The sequence below is a fragment of the Xyrauchen texanus genome, chromosome 11, assembly GCF_025860055.1.
Source record: "Xyrauchen texanus isolate HMW12.3.18 chromosome 11, RBS_HiC_50CHRs, whole genome shotgun sequence".
Classification (NCBI taxonomy): Eukaryota; Metazoa; Chordata; class Actinopteri; order Cypriniformes; family Catostomidae; genus Xyrauchen; species Xyrauchen texanus.
The window spans coordinates 34306995-34324228 of NC_068286.1; the positions used below are offsets into that span (position 1 = coordinate 34306995).

Genomic DNA, 17234 nt, shown 5'->3' on the forward strand with positions numbered 1-17234 from the left:
GCCAAGCGTCCTGTAGCGCATAAAGGTGAACATAGTCATGTCATGGGGGGCCTCCATGGTGTACAGGCCCATTGGTTGCTTAGTTCATAATTTGTCCTTGGGCAAAATGGAAATGAATAGGGCCAATTTTTGGACTGTTTCAAGGCAGAAATTTAAAGCCTATAACTTTAGAAAAGCACATACTGTACATTAATTCTTCTGTTAAAACTCATGTAGGGCCTATTATTTGAGCTGTAAAATTATTGAAATAATCATTTTTACTGTAATTTTAGGGTTTTAGGTTTTGTTGACATAACATTGTCATCGCAATGATACAATTGGCTATTACTTAACACAGAAAAGATTCATAAGTGATTTTATCACACTAAAATCATGTTTACACAGATATTGTAAGTGTTTTGTGGCTATACTTTTGAAAATGTGAGTATTTTCAAATCCCCTCATTCACTTCAATCATAAGTGCCTCACTGTAACCCAGATACTTGCTTTTTTTAAAGAAAAGGAGGGACGAGTCAAAATAATTTTTGTGTTAATCAACATTATGCCACAAATGCTGGCGATTGAGTTTAACTTGTATTGAACCTGGAATATTCCTTTAAGCTTGCAGATGCCACTTGGTTTGATACTTAGTATTTTTATACAATGACATACATTTTTAAGTGTCCAAGGGATTTTTGGGGCCTCTGTATGTATTAAGAACAGACATTATAGCCTGCAGACATCTACAGTAGACAATTTTTCAGATGTGTGTTGAATTTTGTTCTTTTTCTTTTTATGAGTGTCCAAAGTTCAAATGCACTCAGGTGTTTGTTCAAAAACAAAAGCCTGGACTAGTTTCCAAAAGAAAGTGGAGGAAAAGGTACACAATTGTAATACAATGTTTTATTTTATGGAAATGTTCTATGGCTGTATCTGGTATTCTGTGAAGTGAGTATTCGTTGTACACGTATGTGTGTATACTTGTCATCATTTTTGTGTTTTCAGACACAGTGGCCTGTGTTGACCCTGAGGAGTGTATGAAGGTGTGTGGTGCAGAGGTGGGCTGTTCCAACCTCGCTTTCCCAAAATTGGTCATCGAACTCATGCCGAGTGGTATTCAGAATTTCTTAATGATTTTGTGTTTTTTCCCCTTCAAATGGTACATCTTCAATACAGTATATTTGATACACTAGTAAACAATTTGACAAACTACCTTTTAAACATATGGTATGCTAAAATGCTTGAAATTACATTTGTAGAAAAATACAATTAGTGCCGTTAAATACGTTTTTTACTAAATAAAAATGTTTTTTAAAATAAAGTTTTTTGGAAATGAAAGACTTGAAGCAGATAGTGGAGGTAAAGAAAGCCGGCAAGCACCCAGGGTACATTAAAAAACCCAGATGGCACCTGATGAAGTTGCCTGAGAAAATGTGTGCAGAGCTGCAACCACAATATACTGTGAGTAGTAAGTCCCAACCCCCCAATAATCAGATATGGCAAGATTGCCCCCCCCCAACAACATTTGATATCCTTGTTGCTATTCTGCTGCAATCCATTATGCGCCGCTGTCTAATTATCATTAAGTTGGGGCAGAAATAATATAATGGTTTAAAAAGTTATATTTTACCATGCTCAGTAGTCTAACACCGCTTGTCAATGTCATATGAGATCAAAATAGGTGAAGGCGGGACTCAAATTTAAGAAGCTGAGCGGGAACTTTCTGGATTATTCCAGCAATGCACATCCGAAAGCAGTTCAGGTCAAGAGTGTTTGTGTCATGTGAGATATAAGTATCTAACTAAACATGCAATATTTGACCACTGTTTTATGATTGAAACGTTGTACCGACAGACAGTAATATACAAGAATGCAAGCTATTCACCATTTGGTGAAATTTGCCATCTTAAATTTAAAATATTTTATGTACAGTACGTGATTTGTATGTCATTCATAATGGTTAATGTGAAAACATGAACGGAGCAGTTTTCAGCGAATCCGGCTTAAGACAAAGAGTGAATGTGTGTATATTGTAAAGGAATTGAATGTATTTGGTAATCTGGCAGGCTTTTGAAGTAGCTTTTTAGAAAATTCTCTTCACATTGTCTAAGAAAATTATCTATAAAAAAATACCAAGTTGAAATGAAATGAATTGACACAGAAATTGTGTGTTCCAGGCCTCCGAGGGTTAATGATAGCTGTAATGATGGCCGCTCTAATGTCATCACTGACCTCCATTTTCAATAGCAGTAGCACACTCTTCACCATGGACATCTGGAAGAAGTATCGCAGAGGTGCTACTGAGAAGGAACTGTTGCTGGTTGGCAGGTGTGTATGTGTGTGTTTGCAGTTAATGTGTAGAACTGAGATTCCAATATACTGTAAAGCCATCAATCATTATGACTTGAAAATACATGTCATAAAATTATAATATCATGGTGTTTGTCTATGCAAAAGCAATCACATGTACAAATATAAGAATGATTTATGAACTCAAACGTACTCAGCCGTGGTATCAGGGCTGTTTCCAAGCATATGGGGGCCATAAGCGAAATCCTTCATAATAAAAATCAATCTTAATATCTAATGAAATTGTGTTTCTCTTCTAAATGTATCTATTTTTAAGAAATGCTTTTGGAGTGTCCCGAAATTACAGTAAGATGCAAATATTTCTGATTAAGGTCTCATATATAGTAGTCTACTTGAGACTTGGAGAAATCACATTAGCTAATTACCTGATTAACCAACAACTTTCCATTTTATATTCCATAAACTGTATAAGAACTGTTGGTGAAACCCAATTAAAGGTAGAATGATACTAAAAGCTAAGATGATAAAATGTGTGTCTGTTTATTTTTTTCAGGATAGTGACTGTTATTCTGGTGGTGATTAGTGTGGTCTGGATCCCGATTCTTCAGAGTGCCAACAGCGGTCAGCTCTACGTTTACATCCAGTCGGTGACAAGTTATCTAGCCCCTCCAGTCACAGCTATATTTGTATTGGCTGTTTTCTGGAAAAGAACTAATGAGGCGGTAATGTAAAAATGTCTTTAACTTCTCTGTGCACACAAATACAATGAATGAACACATAACTGACCTTAGTAAATGTAAAGACTTCAAGGAGGACACAGGGAAACAGGTTCCTTCAACTCAGGTAAGTGGGCTTTTATTGGCTTTAACAGGGGCGCCACAACACGCCAGCTTCACAATAAACTTCAGCTTCACACCTAAACTCTAGCTTCACGATAAGCTTTTACTTTACAAAACACTTCAGCTTCACAATAGGCTTCCAGACCCAGACTCTCTCTTCCCTGCTGGCAGTGTGGCTCTTTTTATGCCACTCTCCCCCTGCTTACCTGTTTAGAGACAGGTGTTAGTCATAATTTAGCTCAGGTGTAAGTGCCCTTACTGCTTCTCTATCTCCGGACAGGCACTTGACCATGCCCCCGCTGCCACAGTAAACATCCTTACAAAGACTATGTGCATATTTACATGCAGAAATTTACAATCATGTGCTTTAAGAAACGGCACTTCTCTAAAGTGGAATATCTGGCCTTGCTCTTTCAATGCGTCAGTGTAGAGGGAGGGAGGGCGGACGGACGGACGGATAGATAGATAGATAGATTTTGTTGACCAATATTATTATTATACAATTTCTCCATAAGCTCAAGATCTTCCCTTACACATAACTTACACAAATTCTAACACTTCAGGCAGGACCAAAAAAAAAAAATGCGTGACCGAAATAATGCGGAGCGCATCTTTTGACTTTCATAATATTTTTGTTGCGTGCTTAATTTTGAGGGGATAAAACAGATTAAATCCACATCAGATCATCTTGCACCTGTTTTAATAACAAGCCCATCTTCTGTGGAGTGGTCCCATTCTGTGGAGCCGTTTTTCTCTCAGGGTTTTCACTGGGTCAAAAATTATAAACCCTGTATAATGAAAGAATTGTCAGATTAAATTTTTTAAATTACACTGTTTTTATTACCTCTAGATAAACTATAAAAATAAATCATAAAAAATGTTTTAATTTGCACACGTTTTTTTTTTTTTTTTTTTTATGTATCATATTTGATATATAGGCTTTAAAGGTCATTGTCCTCCTAAGGCCTAGCAATTCCTTTTTTTGGTTGGACATTTTTTATTTAAGTTTTTCTTAGCCCATAAATGCCACAGTGGTAAACCTTGGGCTATTATCAGAGGACACCCTGGGCTTTTCAGAGATATCAAATGTTTGAGAGTTTGGCCAAAGACAACTTCCTCTACTTGGTCTCTAAATATGGATTGAAATCTAGCACAGTTGAATTCAGCACATCAAATACAATATGAATAAAATATTTTTGTTTTCAATACTGTTTTTATCATATGTATTATATGCATCAAACACTATATTGACATTTAAAAAAAGGGAATTTTAAAACTTTTTCACTGAGTCTCAGGAATTTATGATGTAATCTGTGAGCTTAAGGTAAGATGGATTCATAATAGCTTTTAATGTAAAATAATGAGATCTTTATAATGACAGAGCAAGCTGCATTTTTATTAAAATAAGCCTTCGTTTATCCTGAAAAAAGAGGCACTTTTCACACAAGTCCAACGCCATTTTAAATAGATCGATATAAACATTGAAACCACTTTTTACAATTAACCACTAGATGGTGCCATAAACATGTGAAACTTACATACCATCATTTATTTGGCTTTTCAGTTTGAACAGAGAGTGAAACAGGAGCCATCAAACATTGTGCATCATGTTTGATACACACAGCATTATAGGGTTTAGGAGTGTGAGTTATATCACTCTGCACTTTCCTGTAAATACCGGGAGGCCTGTTGGACTCACGTGCGCAACACTCACATGAAACACAGATGCGTCGGATGAGAAGCATATTGGTAAAAGGATCTTAGTTTGTGGGCAATGGGGGAGTCAAGAGACAACAAAGCATGTTCAAGGTCAGTCGTTTTATTCCTTAAACACACAATCGATGGTAACCGTCAATGACAAAGAAAATAGTTTTTAAATAAATTCAAACACTCTCAATAATAACACTTTCTCGGTTCTGGACTGTCATGCTCTCTGGTCACTCTCGCCTCGCTGATGCTCTGGTGTGCCTTTTCAGGTCTCCCTCTGCCATCACAATAATGAGAGACAGGTGTTAGAGATAATTACGACCCAGGTGACAAGCCTTACCACTCTCCCTCTCCCGCAGACTGACACATGGCCACCCCCATGCCACAATATTATTCATATCACCTAACCCATAGACACATATAACCTAATGATTTTTGTTATTTTAGTATTTCTTTGTAAGCATAAAGATATCTGGCAAATTACAGATTGTTTTTTGCTTTGTCCACATTTGAATGTTTTATTATTATTTATTTATTAGACTCTGATTCCATGATGGGCGTTATTTTAAATTAAACTGAAATTAGATGATTTTTTTCCAATTTGTCTGGTCAATTTTATAATTCCTGGACACATTGGACAACACCAACATTTCTTAGTGGAAACTTTGATCTAGACCTAAGTGATTTATATCGTTCGGTAAAGGGTTCTTTTGAAGTAGATTAATTAACCAGAAAAACAAGTTGCTCCACCTAGGCTCTTCAGTAGTGTCTGAATATTCTGTAATATTGTTTCTTGCATCATATTATCTTTTGTTTATTGTTACTGTATTGATGTTTTATACAAACCAGTGTGCATTGTGTCTGTCAGATCTTTTCCAGGAATCAACAGGGATACAGATTTATTGAAAAAGAGTAACAGCGTGCGTGTGTGTGTGTGTGTGTATGTGTGTGTGTGAGCAGTGTGCATAATACACAAAAAGAGCAGAAATGTCTAGTGATTAATTATTTTGAAAATATTTAGATGCAGACAAATATATATGTATTTTGAGAGTGTAGAGAGACCGACTCGGTCATGTTATTCAGAGTGCATTTTGGGAGTGGGCAGTCACTGCTGGGCTCTTTTGCCGCAGTTTATTTGCCATGATTCTCTTATTGGTGGATTTTCCCCCTCAGGATCATGGGTAGTGTAGTTCTTCACCAGAAATTCCACTATGAAACATGGTTCTCAAAAAATTAAGTTGAAATAACTCAGACTGATGATTTCAACAGAAGCATAGTATATCATCTATTAACAACCTCAGAGCTCATATCTTTAAAGTTTTATAAGTTATTGTTAAAACTACGTAGAAAATGTTTTGGAACATTTAACAAATGTTCATTACAGAGTGAGTACATGAAAAATCTGTGTTCAAAAACCCATACTTGTCTCACGGTAAGTCTGATGAAGTACATATAGCTAGAAACATCACATTCGTTTATCTCATTAAATTAATTTAGGTGTGTATAAAACCCCACATGACCCTCAAAAAACACCACTGTGGTCACACATAAGTACATACACATACAAAAAAACTAAAATAAAATAATAATTATATATATATATATATATATATATATATATATATATATATATATATATATATATATACAGTATATATATATATATATATATATATATATATATATAATCACACACATTGATAACTACACCTCTCTCTCTCCACTGAATCAGTTCCATTATTGAAAAAAAAGTTATCGAATTTTTACTTCTGGAACCAGTGTTGTGCTACATTACTATTGTCCATATGGTAGGGGTTTTTCAAAACCTCTAACCTAAAGAGGAACTACTTAGGAGATTTGGGTGTGGATCCTTTTGAGCAGTCTTGAGAGTCTTCACCTAGTAATGACCCAGAACACCCTTGCAACCACCTAGCAACACCCTAGCAACTGCACAGCAAAGCGACTCTAACTATTTAGAACATAGCATCCTGGTAGCGAGTTTTGTATGGCGAGCACCACTCACACTTAAAAGCTAAAAATCTATTAAAAATGTTGTTTAGTTTGTAACAGTGTTTTGAAACAAAAATGGCAAAAATGTATGTTTCAGATGGACAGTTGAGCCCTAGATTTACAGAATCTAACATTCATTGCTCCCGTTGACTGTAGCACAGTCCTCATGGGATTAGCTGTTAAACTGGTAGTTTTACAAAAGAATACAAACCTGCTAAACAAAACATTTCACTTCAACTTTAAAACTGGGAGGGTGGGATCTCTGAATTCTTGTGCTAATTTGCTAGTTTGAGCCTGAGGGGTCTTGAACTTGAAAGTTAGCCCTCATACCCCATGGCATTAAGGATATAGTTGAGGTAGTCAGAACTACAATATGCATAACTGCTTTCTAAATATTTTCAGTAATCTACAGAACTGCGAAAACAAACTCTTTAAGGGATTGTTGTTGTTGTGAAAGCTTAGCATGCCTTGAGAAAAAGGAAACTTTCCTGCTGAAAACACTTTAACTCTCAAGCTGGCATTACTATAAACATATTTGTGTGAGTGTGTGTGCATGTGAATTACTGTGTTTATGCAAAAACTAGTATAAGAATAAGCATGCAAGTTGAGAAGTTACATAACTTCTTAACTTATGTGATTGTAATTTTTACTTTCCCTATGCAAAATGTGTTTTTTGGCAAAATACCTACTGTAGATAAATATCAGGCACCCCACGATTATATATTGGATAACAGTATTTTACAGGAATTCTTGGCTATTCAGGGGACTTTCACCACATGCTCCACCCTTAAGTACCTTGAATAAGCAAATATGTGCTTGCCATGCCAGAATTTATGTGGTGGATCTCAACTCAGAGTTCATTCAGTGTTTCCTTCAAATATCTGAAGCATGTAAAAAGTAATAGTAAGAGGAATAGTTCACCCAAAAATGACTTTCTTTTTTCTGCTAAACACAAACAAAGATTTTTAGAAGAATATCTCAGCTAGGTCCATTCAGTGCAAGTGTATAGTGACCAAAACTTAAAAAAGCTAAAAAGCACATAAAGGCAGGTATTTGCCACATGTGACCTCCCCAGCCTGGGCAGGATGTGGTCTCCGCAGGGTCTTTTCCCCCATGAAATAATAGGAGTCGGAAAAGAACACCTTCCCCGATGCGCGTTATAGTGTTAGATGGCCCCAGCTGCTTCTAACAGCCCTATGGTAAACATAGAGAGAGAAAAGGCCGCAGCTGGCACAGCCTGCTTCCATGCTTGGCACGCCGCTTGTCCCCCCCCCTAATAGAAGAGGGATGCAGGGAACCTAAAAAGTGTATGACGTTTTTATGGGGCATTGGGGAAGGTTACATGCAGCCTGGCGAGGGCTGCTCCTCTGGCACGCAACAGCTTGCTTGCACACGCATCAGCAGTTCACGTAACGCGGTTCAGTGTCGTAGCGTTATTGGATAAGGACCCCTAGTGTCACTTCACCGACACAACGTCGAGTGAGTGACAGAAGGGGAACGTCTAGTTTACTGTTGTAACCCCTGTTCCCTGATGGAGGGAACGAGACGTTGTGTCCCTCTTGCCACATCACCGTACCAACCACTGTAACGGCCGTACCTTATTCTTGGCTCCTCAATGCAAAACCTGACTAAACAGATGCAGGATTCCCTCCTTTTATACCCGTATGTCCAGGGGTGGAACATGCAAATTCTGTTCGGCAATTCTCAATGGCCTTTTCTCAAAGCTCAGGGGCAACTGAGGCTCTCAAGAGAGACCCCTAGTGTCACTTCACCGACACAATGTCTCATTCCCTCCATCAGGGAATGGGGGTTACAACAGTAACCTAGATGTTTTCCACTGAAGATATAAAATCATACAGGTTTGGAATGACATGTGTGAGTGAACAATGTCACAATATTCATTTTTGGGTGAACTATCCCTTTAAGGAGACTTTAAAAAAAAGTTTTCCAACGTGTGTTTTGTTGTATATTGTATACATAGGGAGCATTCTGGGGTCTAATGGTGGGATTAGCGGTGGGGTTGAGTCGGATGGTCCTAGAGTTTGTATACCCTCCTCCACGCTGCAGTGTGTTTGACCCTGCACCCTCTGTCCTACGGAGCGTACACTACCTGTACTTTGCCATCATCCTCTGCACCTTCACTGCTATTGTTGTTGTGGTAATCAGCCTACTAACTCCACCACCCACTGAAGAACAGGTAATATTCAAATAATTTTACATTATTATTACACTAGTTTTTTTTAATCCTAGAAATACAGAATTCCTATTGGAATTTCCTTCTTATTTTGGAACCAATCCCAAAGGATCCAAAAAAATACAAGTCTTAGGCAAAACAAAACTAGAGGCCAAATTCACTAAACAGCCTGTATAAATTAGCATCAACCAAGATTAATTAATGCTGTGTTGTTCATTGATAGTTCATGTTAACAAATGCATGTCAATGAATTCAACCTGATTGTAAAGTGTTACCACAGATTTTTGGGTGTGTTTGTACTTTTTGCAAACTCTATTTGTTAACTGATCTGCATAATTCCTTAAGTGAATACAAAAATGCAAACATGCATGCAAATAAACAACACAACTTAATTTCCCCATATAGATCTTTTAAAACACACATTATAGTTACCAATAGGACTATTATGATTACTGTCCAGTTTTATTTTGTTTTAGACTCATAATCTTACCTGGTGGACACTCAACAACAGCACTGAGAGAGAAATACCTTTACAGAAAGTTACTACACTCAGCCGCAGGACAGAAGGTATGGAGCAGACACACACGCACACACACACACAGGCACTAATCCTGTTTCCTGCCGCAGAATGGAGGTGTGATCGTAGCTTACTGCAGAGGGCCGATGATAGATCTCTGAAAAAATTGTGCAGTCTATTCATTGGGGCGTGGTGGTGTTATACATCTGTGTATCAGTTGACAAAACAAAAGCGAGTATTATATGCGTGTGAACACACATAAGAAACTAAAAACAAATACCAATTGACATTTTTGGGGTATTTTGAAAGCTTGAAAGCTTGCTGCAGTAAGCATATTAAATGACTAAATACTACAGTGTGCTTGTATGCAGATCAGTGTGAAAAGTGTTTGTGCAATATTTCTCTGAAATAAATATTACTACTGTATATCTCTTTAAATTATTTTGAAGTACCATGTAAAAACCTAAATATCTTATGCAGTGTTGTTATGCATTTTATTATCAAGAATAAAATGTTTGCCCTAATATCAAAGGTCTTCCTAGAAAAAAAGAAATTATGATCCAACGGGAATTTTCTTGATAAAAAAATATGATCATATTTCTAGCATTCTAAAATGCTAGAAATAGCCTTTAGCTTAGCATAAAGCTGACCATTTACACAAGGTTTATTTCTATTTCTTCTGCTCCAAACTTACTTCTCTGTCTGCTTGTATGAATGTAACACATCATAAGAAAGTTTTTCACTGCTGTTCAAATGCACTTTGGATCGCATCATTTATATTTATAAATGTTTTCCATCTGAAAGGGCTAACTATTAAATGAAACAAATGACAATAAAATACAAAGTAATCTCTTCAATAATCAAAATACTTTTAAATGTAACTGTATTCTAATTACCAATTATTTAAATTGTAACTGTAGTGGAATACAGTTACTTATATTTTGTATTTTAAATATGTAATCCCGTTACATTTATTCTGTTACTCCCCAACCTTGTATGTAAATACCTTGATATACAGTATGTACAGTACCAGAGTACAGTGTATATCAAAGCACGTGCAATTACCATACCTGTACCATGTTATCGCCACAGTACTTTTTGTAAGGGACGCCATCAAAGCCACTCGATTTTCAGTCTATTTTCTTCCCATCTCATTTTTCTGTTTTTCCATCACATTTTTTTTTCATCCATAAAGGCTGTGAGTCTGTGCGTAGAGGTAGGTGTGTCCGCACCGTTGGGTTTTGTAGTCCACGACCGGTCCAATCCGTACCTGGGACACCACCACCTATGATTCAAGGGGCCAGAGAGGATCCCTTCTGGTCTCGTTTCTGCTGTGTCAATGCTATCATTCTCATGTGTGTTAACATCTTTCTTTACGCTTACTATGCATAGCATACCCACATACACAAAAACACTGTCACACATATTGAGGTTTTGTCTTTTCGTTACACATTTATCACCATACTCTTCCATATATCTTAGACAAACATTTGTGATTTTACTTATTATTTACTGTACATAATTACATATAAAAAAATATGCCTGCATGATTGGTTCATATTTTTTTTGTATCAGTATCAGCATCACATGTTTTGTGAAAAAATTATGCAGATACAGTAGTTATGTAGGGTTCATACTGGAGGAACACTACCAGTCAAAAGTTTGGACACATCTACCTATTCTTTATTATTATTACTACACCCTTTTCCACATTTTGTAATAATAGTAAAATCATTAAAACTATAAAATAATATTATACCAAATATATAAATTAAACAAAACTTGACCAAAAATATTAAACAAATCAAATCTTATTTTAATCTTTAAAATAAAGAATTAAATAATACATAAATATTTTAGGTTTGCAAAGAAATTCATACATATTTACTTGTATTTATCTGCATAACAAATATCTGCATATAAGTTTATTGTAAGCCTTTAGATCAAAAGGGTTTAAAGATAATCAGAATCATAATTTATTCAAGTGAGCCCCAACTTTTGACTGATATGTAGTTATAAAGCATATGCTGTATGATTTTTCTCATGGTGGATTGAAAATGTATAATTTTCAGGTTTGTTTAAAAGCCAAAATGGTATGTATTTAGTAAGATCTTGGTGTCAATTGATGTTTGTAATTGTATGCTCATTACCAGATCCTCCCAAAAGTGGTGGGTGTAAATTAAAGTGTCATTTTGCTTCTTAGAAATATATGAAAAGTGATTAAACAGTAATTTAATGTAATGTAAATTACTTAAGTAATTATTAAGTAATCTGTACCTTTGTAATTATTTAAATAATAGCATGAGAATATCTATAGATAATATAATTGTAAGAACATCTTGTAAATGATTTGAAGTACAGAAAAACAGAATGTTACAAGAGAAGGTTGCATGACAGATTAAATGTTTAATATTTCTGGCTTTTCCATATTTATCATTTTGTTTTCTCTTAATTGATTTGTTTTATTGTGGAAATGCAAATAAAATAAAAATTATATTAAAAACAAAGAAGCAAACAGTGTTTTTATCTTTAAATATGAATAGCAAGTGCAATATTCTCTTTGTAAGAAGCAACTGTCGGGTTTAATCTGATTACAAAGTAATTAGTTACTGTAATCTAATATAAATACTTTTAAGTAAATACTTTAATACATTACTGTGGCAGGGCAGAGGGTGGAGCCGGGTCGTGATCCTACACACCCGGTCCCGTATTAGGCTAATCAAGCCTCCCGAGAGGGATAAAGGTCGACTGCAGAGGATCGTGCGGGAGAGAGAGATTTACAGAGTTTATGGACATGACATGTCCGTCATGTGTGTTTGTGTCTTCTGTTTGAAGTTTCTCATTAAAATATTATTTATATTGAAAAGCCGGTTCTCGCCTCCTCCTTTCCATTGATCTCTTTACACTGGTGCCGGAAACCCGGGAAGGAGGAGGGATACGCCGTAGTAGAGTTCTCGCCAGTACCGTCCACCCCAACGGAGCCGACCGCGAGGAGAGAAGGGGCTCCCAACCAACCACCCGGAGCAGTCAGGGCACGCAGGGGCGCAGGAGTCGCCTACCGGCCACTGAAACGCGACGAGGTTTGAGACCGCCATCCATGAGCGGGGAGCGGGAGAACCGCTGCCAGGAGCGGGGAGACCCCTTCTGTTCCCCGAGAATGCGGCGGGGCGTTCCGTCCGCCAGGGGCTGGAGGTCTGCCTCTGATCCGCCCGGAGAGGCGCGGCTGTCACCCGATAGAGGGTGGAGGAGTGGCCGAGGAACAAGCTACGGCGTATCAGAAAACTGGCGAGTACGTTTTTTTTCATCTCTCTCTCCTCTCTCTCTCTCTCACTGCCGCTCTGCGTTGGCCTTTTCCCTCTCTTTTAAATTTTACAGTGTTTTTTGGGAGGTACTACACTGTTACAGAAAGTACCCCCCCAGTTTAAGTATTTCTGTTTCCCTCCCCTTATCCCCTCCCTCGTCCAGGTAGATGGGGATGACCTGCCAGCAGACAGGGGTTAGGGCACGCCCTCCCCCAGGGAAAGAGGGGGGGGGTGTGAGAGAACGAGGGAGGAATGTGGCAGGGCGGAGGGCGGGGCCGGGTCGTGATGCTACACACCCGGTCCCGCATTAGGCTAATCAAGCCTTTGAGAGGGATAAAGGTTGACTGCAGAGGATCGTGCGGGAGAGAGAGATAGTTTACGGACATGTCCGTCATGTGTGTGGCATGTTCCCCCATCAGTGCTAAATAATCACTCAAGTTTAAAATCCAAAACAAATCATTTAATTATTCAGAACAAGAGAAGGAAGTCAAAAAGGCTTCAGGAGGGGGCAAAGGCCAAAACAAACTAAACTTAAACATCTGTTGGAGAGTCAAAACTACCTTACCTATCAAAGAAAAAGTGCAAATAAATAACATTAACTTCCCTACCTCCCTCACTAACCAAAATACAGGAGAAAGGATAAAAGGTTGAACAAAATGGCACCCACCTCCCTACAGCTTCCACACTTAACTAGTATTTACTATTTACAATATTTACACAATGATTAAGGTTAATGTCAGCAAGTTACCTTCAACTCACTATTTACAACAGTAGATGTCAACCACAGCAATACTATGTAGTAGCAATACATCAAATACTACACACAATGATTAAGGTTAATGTCAACAAGTTACCTTCAACTCACTATTTACAACAATAGATGATGACCACAACAACACTATGTAGCAGCAATACATCAAACACAACTGTCTGGGATGGGATGGGATGTGATGGGATGGGAATGGAAGGATGTTCCAATGGAAGGAACCCCAAAAAAATAACACTAAAATATTTAATCAATGGTGGCATTATTTAAAATATATTTCTAATTATTTATAAAATAAAACATACAGTATATTCGGTTTATTTAATCAGTGGGTCATCAAATTATAGCTTATAATTTATTTTTATCATTACTTGAGGTGTACAGAAATATTTATGGTAATTTTTCTGAAACAACAATAAAAATTTAAATTATAATAATTAAATTATTATAGTGCATGGCATCAAATTTAATTGCAAAAATAATGACTGTTTTCAAACATGTTCTGAACACTCCCCCATCTCTCAGGTCTGCTACTTTAAATTGGTATAGTAAAATAAATTATTTAAACACTGTGGAAAAAAATACTCATTATTTATCACCTCAGTAGTCTTCAATGTTTATGAAAGAAATTTAAGAAGAATGAAACACAAAAAATACTGTTCATAAAACAATATCATACTGTAAAACATACAATAAAACGTATCGTTACCTAACGTAACCTCGGTTCTCTCTAGATGAGGGAACGAGTATTGCGTAAGCTAGCTTACGCTACGGGAAAGATTCATCTTTTCTGAGATATTGAAGCCAAAAAATTGTCCTTAATTTTTGTATCCATTGTCAACGCAGTGCGGCAGCTGCAGACCTTGAGCGGGCTAGCTAGCGAGCTCATAGGTTGCTCTGCGGCAACTGCTGCAGCCTATAGACGAGCTTGGGCGAACTCGCATCCAATGAGAGGCGTCCGCGCGCTCACTGTATCAAAGCCCGCCAAAATGGGCGTGACTAGAGTGCACATAAGCGTAGTTCGTAGGCTGGAACCCTGGTTTTCATTGACTGAAGCGAAAAGTCGCTCGTGGCGCGAGGACGGCCGGCTACGCAATACTCGTTCCCTCATCTAGAGAGAACCGAGGTTACGTTAGGTAACCGATCACGTTCTCTTACGAGAGGTTCTCTCGTATTGCGTAAGCTAGCTTACGCTCACGGGAACCCATTGTCAACGCCGTGCGCTCAAGCATCCACTGTATGAGCCCCAGGGAATTAAGGGGGACCGGGGAGCCCTTATGAGTGGGGAAATAATATTTGGCCGGCAAGAATGCGGGTCATTGATTGTGTAATACATAAGCACATAGTGGGAAGGGAACGACAGAGCGGCGGTGCCGGTCTGTGTGGAATGTGTCCCATCAGTGCAGCTCACCAGGGGAGCTGTAGCATATTAAACCGCTAGTAGTTTTGCCTGCAGAGCGGGCACTTCCATATTGTAAAATCTGACAAAGGTGGAGGGAAGTCCATCCCGCTGCCACACATATGTCGTGAATGGAAATCCTGCTGGACCATGCCCACGAGGATGCCATGCCTCTAGTGGAGTGAGCCCTAATGCCCAACGGGCATGGCAGGTCTTTTGACGCATATGCAGCAGCAATAGCATCCACTATCCATCTAGATAGTGTCTGTTTTGAGCGAGACCTTTGGTGTGCCCTCGAGCGAAGCGAAAAGCTGCTCAGAGCGTCTGAAAGCGGCGGAGCGCGCAGTATACAATCTCAGTGCTCTGATCGGGCAAAGGAGATTGGCGTCGCGTTAAGCTATCGGGTGCTGGCAGCGCCGATAGGGAAATGACCTGTGCTCTGAAAGGAGTACCGATCACCTTGGGAACATAGCCGTGTCTAGGCTTTAAAATGACCTTGGAGTCACTTGGTCCAAACTCAAGACACGCAGCGCTGACAGACAGCGCGTGAAGGTCTCCCACACGTTTGACTGATGACAGGGCAGTCAGAAAACGGTTTTGAGTGAAAGGTATTTCAAATCCACGGATTGAAGTGGTTCGAAAGGGGGGCTTTCATAGTTTCGATAACTATAGAAAGATCCCAGATAGGAACCGATGGGGCGCGGGGGTTCATCCTTCTAGCTTCCCTGAGGAAGCGGATGACCAGCTCGTTTTTACCCCATGACTGGCCGTGCAGGGGTTCAGCGAACGCCGCAGCGGCCGCCACATACACTTTGGCGTGGATGGGGATCTGCCCTTATCCAGCAGCTCTTGTAGAAATACGAGCAGCGACGACACCCCAGATGTCCGCGGTTCCAGGTCTCTGTCGGTGCACCATTTTGAGAACACAGACCATTTTGACGCATAGAGTCTTCTCGTGGAAGGGGCTCTAGCGTGTATGATGGTGTTTATTAGAGCGACGGGTAGTCGTTGATCACCCACGCATGCAGAGCCCAGCGCTCTGGGTGGGGATGCCAGATTGTGCCGCGAGCTTGAGAGAGGAGATCTGCTCTCACTGGGATGGGCCACGGCGCTGTCAGTGACAGCTGCGTAAGCTCCGGGAACCATGTCTGATTCTCCCAGCGGGGCTATGAGGAGCACTGAGTGGCGCGTTTCCCTGATCCTCTGCATTACCTGTGGCAATAGCGAGGCGGGAGGGAAGGCGTAAGCGGGCGTCTGGGCCAGTCCTGGGCCAGCGCGTCCTCGCTTCGAGAAAAATATTGGGCAGTGAGAGTTCTCTTTGGGCGCTAAAGAGGTCTATCTCTGCTCTGCCGAATAGGTGCCATAGCGTCTGGACTGTTTGAGCGTGCAGGGACCATTCCCTGGGGAATATTGTCTCTGGACAGTCTGTCCGGGCCGTCGTTCAGGTGGCCTGGTGCGTGCGTCGCCCTCAGCGGCGCAGGTGGCACTGGGACCAACTCAGTATGCGTTTAGATCAGATGGAAGAGGTTCCTGGATCTGACACCGCCCTGGCGGTTTAGGTAGGATACCACAGATCTGTTGTCCGAGCGGACCAGGGCGTGGTGACCCTGAATGACCGGGAGAAAGCGCCGCGGCGTACTCGACCGCTATCATTTCCAGACAATTTATGTGAAGGAGCTTTTCCTGAACTGACCATAGGCCGAAAACCGGAGAGCCCTCGCGGACCGCGCCCCAACCCGTGTTGGGCGGCGTCTGTCGAGATGACTTTCGGCGAGATACAGCTCCCATTGTCACTCCCTGCTGATACCATTCGGCCACTGTCCAGGGCTGCAGAGCTGATATACAGGTCTGAGTCACCTTGATGGGCTGGCGGCCTGTGGCCCAAGCCCGGCGAGCAGCTGGTGTTTAGCCAATGCTGAAGCGAGCGATGTGCTGTAAACCCAGCTGAAGTACTGCTGCAGCTGAGGCCATGTAACCTAGCACTCTCTGGAATTTCTTCAGAGCGTGAGGCTGTTCATCTGAAAAGATGCTGCTAGTTAAGCTGAACACGGCGCGCTGTGTAGATAAGCGAGCCGTCATTGCCACGGAGTCTAGTTCTATTCAAGGAAGGAAATTGTCTGACTGGGCTGTAGTGAGCTCTTGGTCCAATTGACTGCAAGACCCAAACTGTTCAGATGGCTGAGGAGAACTGCTCTGTGAGACAGAAGCTCC

General features: G+C 39.9%; 1 protein-coding gene across 2 annotated transcripts in view; it reads left to right on the plus strand.

Annotated features, from left to right (window-relative positions):
- Positions 1 to 12031, plus strand: part of LOC127651427 (sodium/glucose cotransporter 5-like) — a 39588-nt gene extending 27557 nt beyond the window's left edge. For both annotated transcript variants that reach the window (XM_052137246.1, XM_052137247.1), the window contains 6 exons: positions 985 to 1092; positions 2157 to 2307; positions 2843 to 3011; positions 8827 to 9042; positions 9516 to 9606; positions 10752 to 12031. In XM_052137246.1, the coding sequence (XP_051993206.1) occupies positions 985 to 1092; positions 2157 to 2307; positions 2843 to 3011; positions 8827 to 9042; positions 9516 to 9606; positions 10752 to 10948 (932 nt within the window). In that variant the 3' untranslated portion in view covers positions 10949 to 12031. The remainder of the gene's footprint in view (positions 1 to 984; positions 1093 to 2156; positions 2308 to 2842; positions 3012 to 8826; positions 9043 to 9515; positions 9607 to 10751) is intronic.
- The last annotated feature ends 5203 nt before the right edge of the window (positions 12032 to 17234 follow it).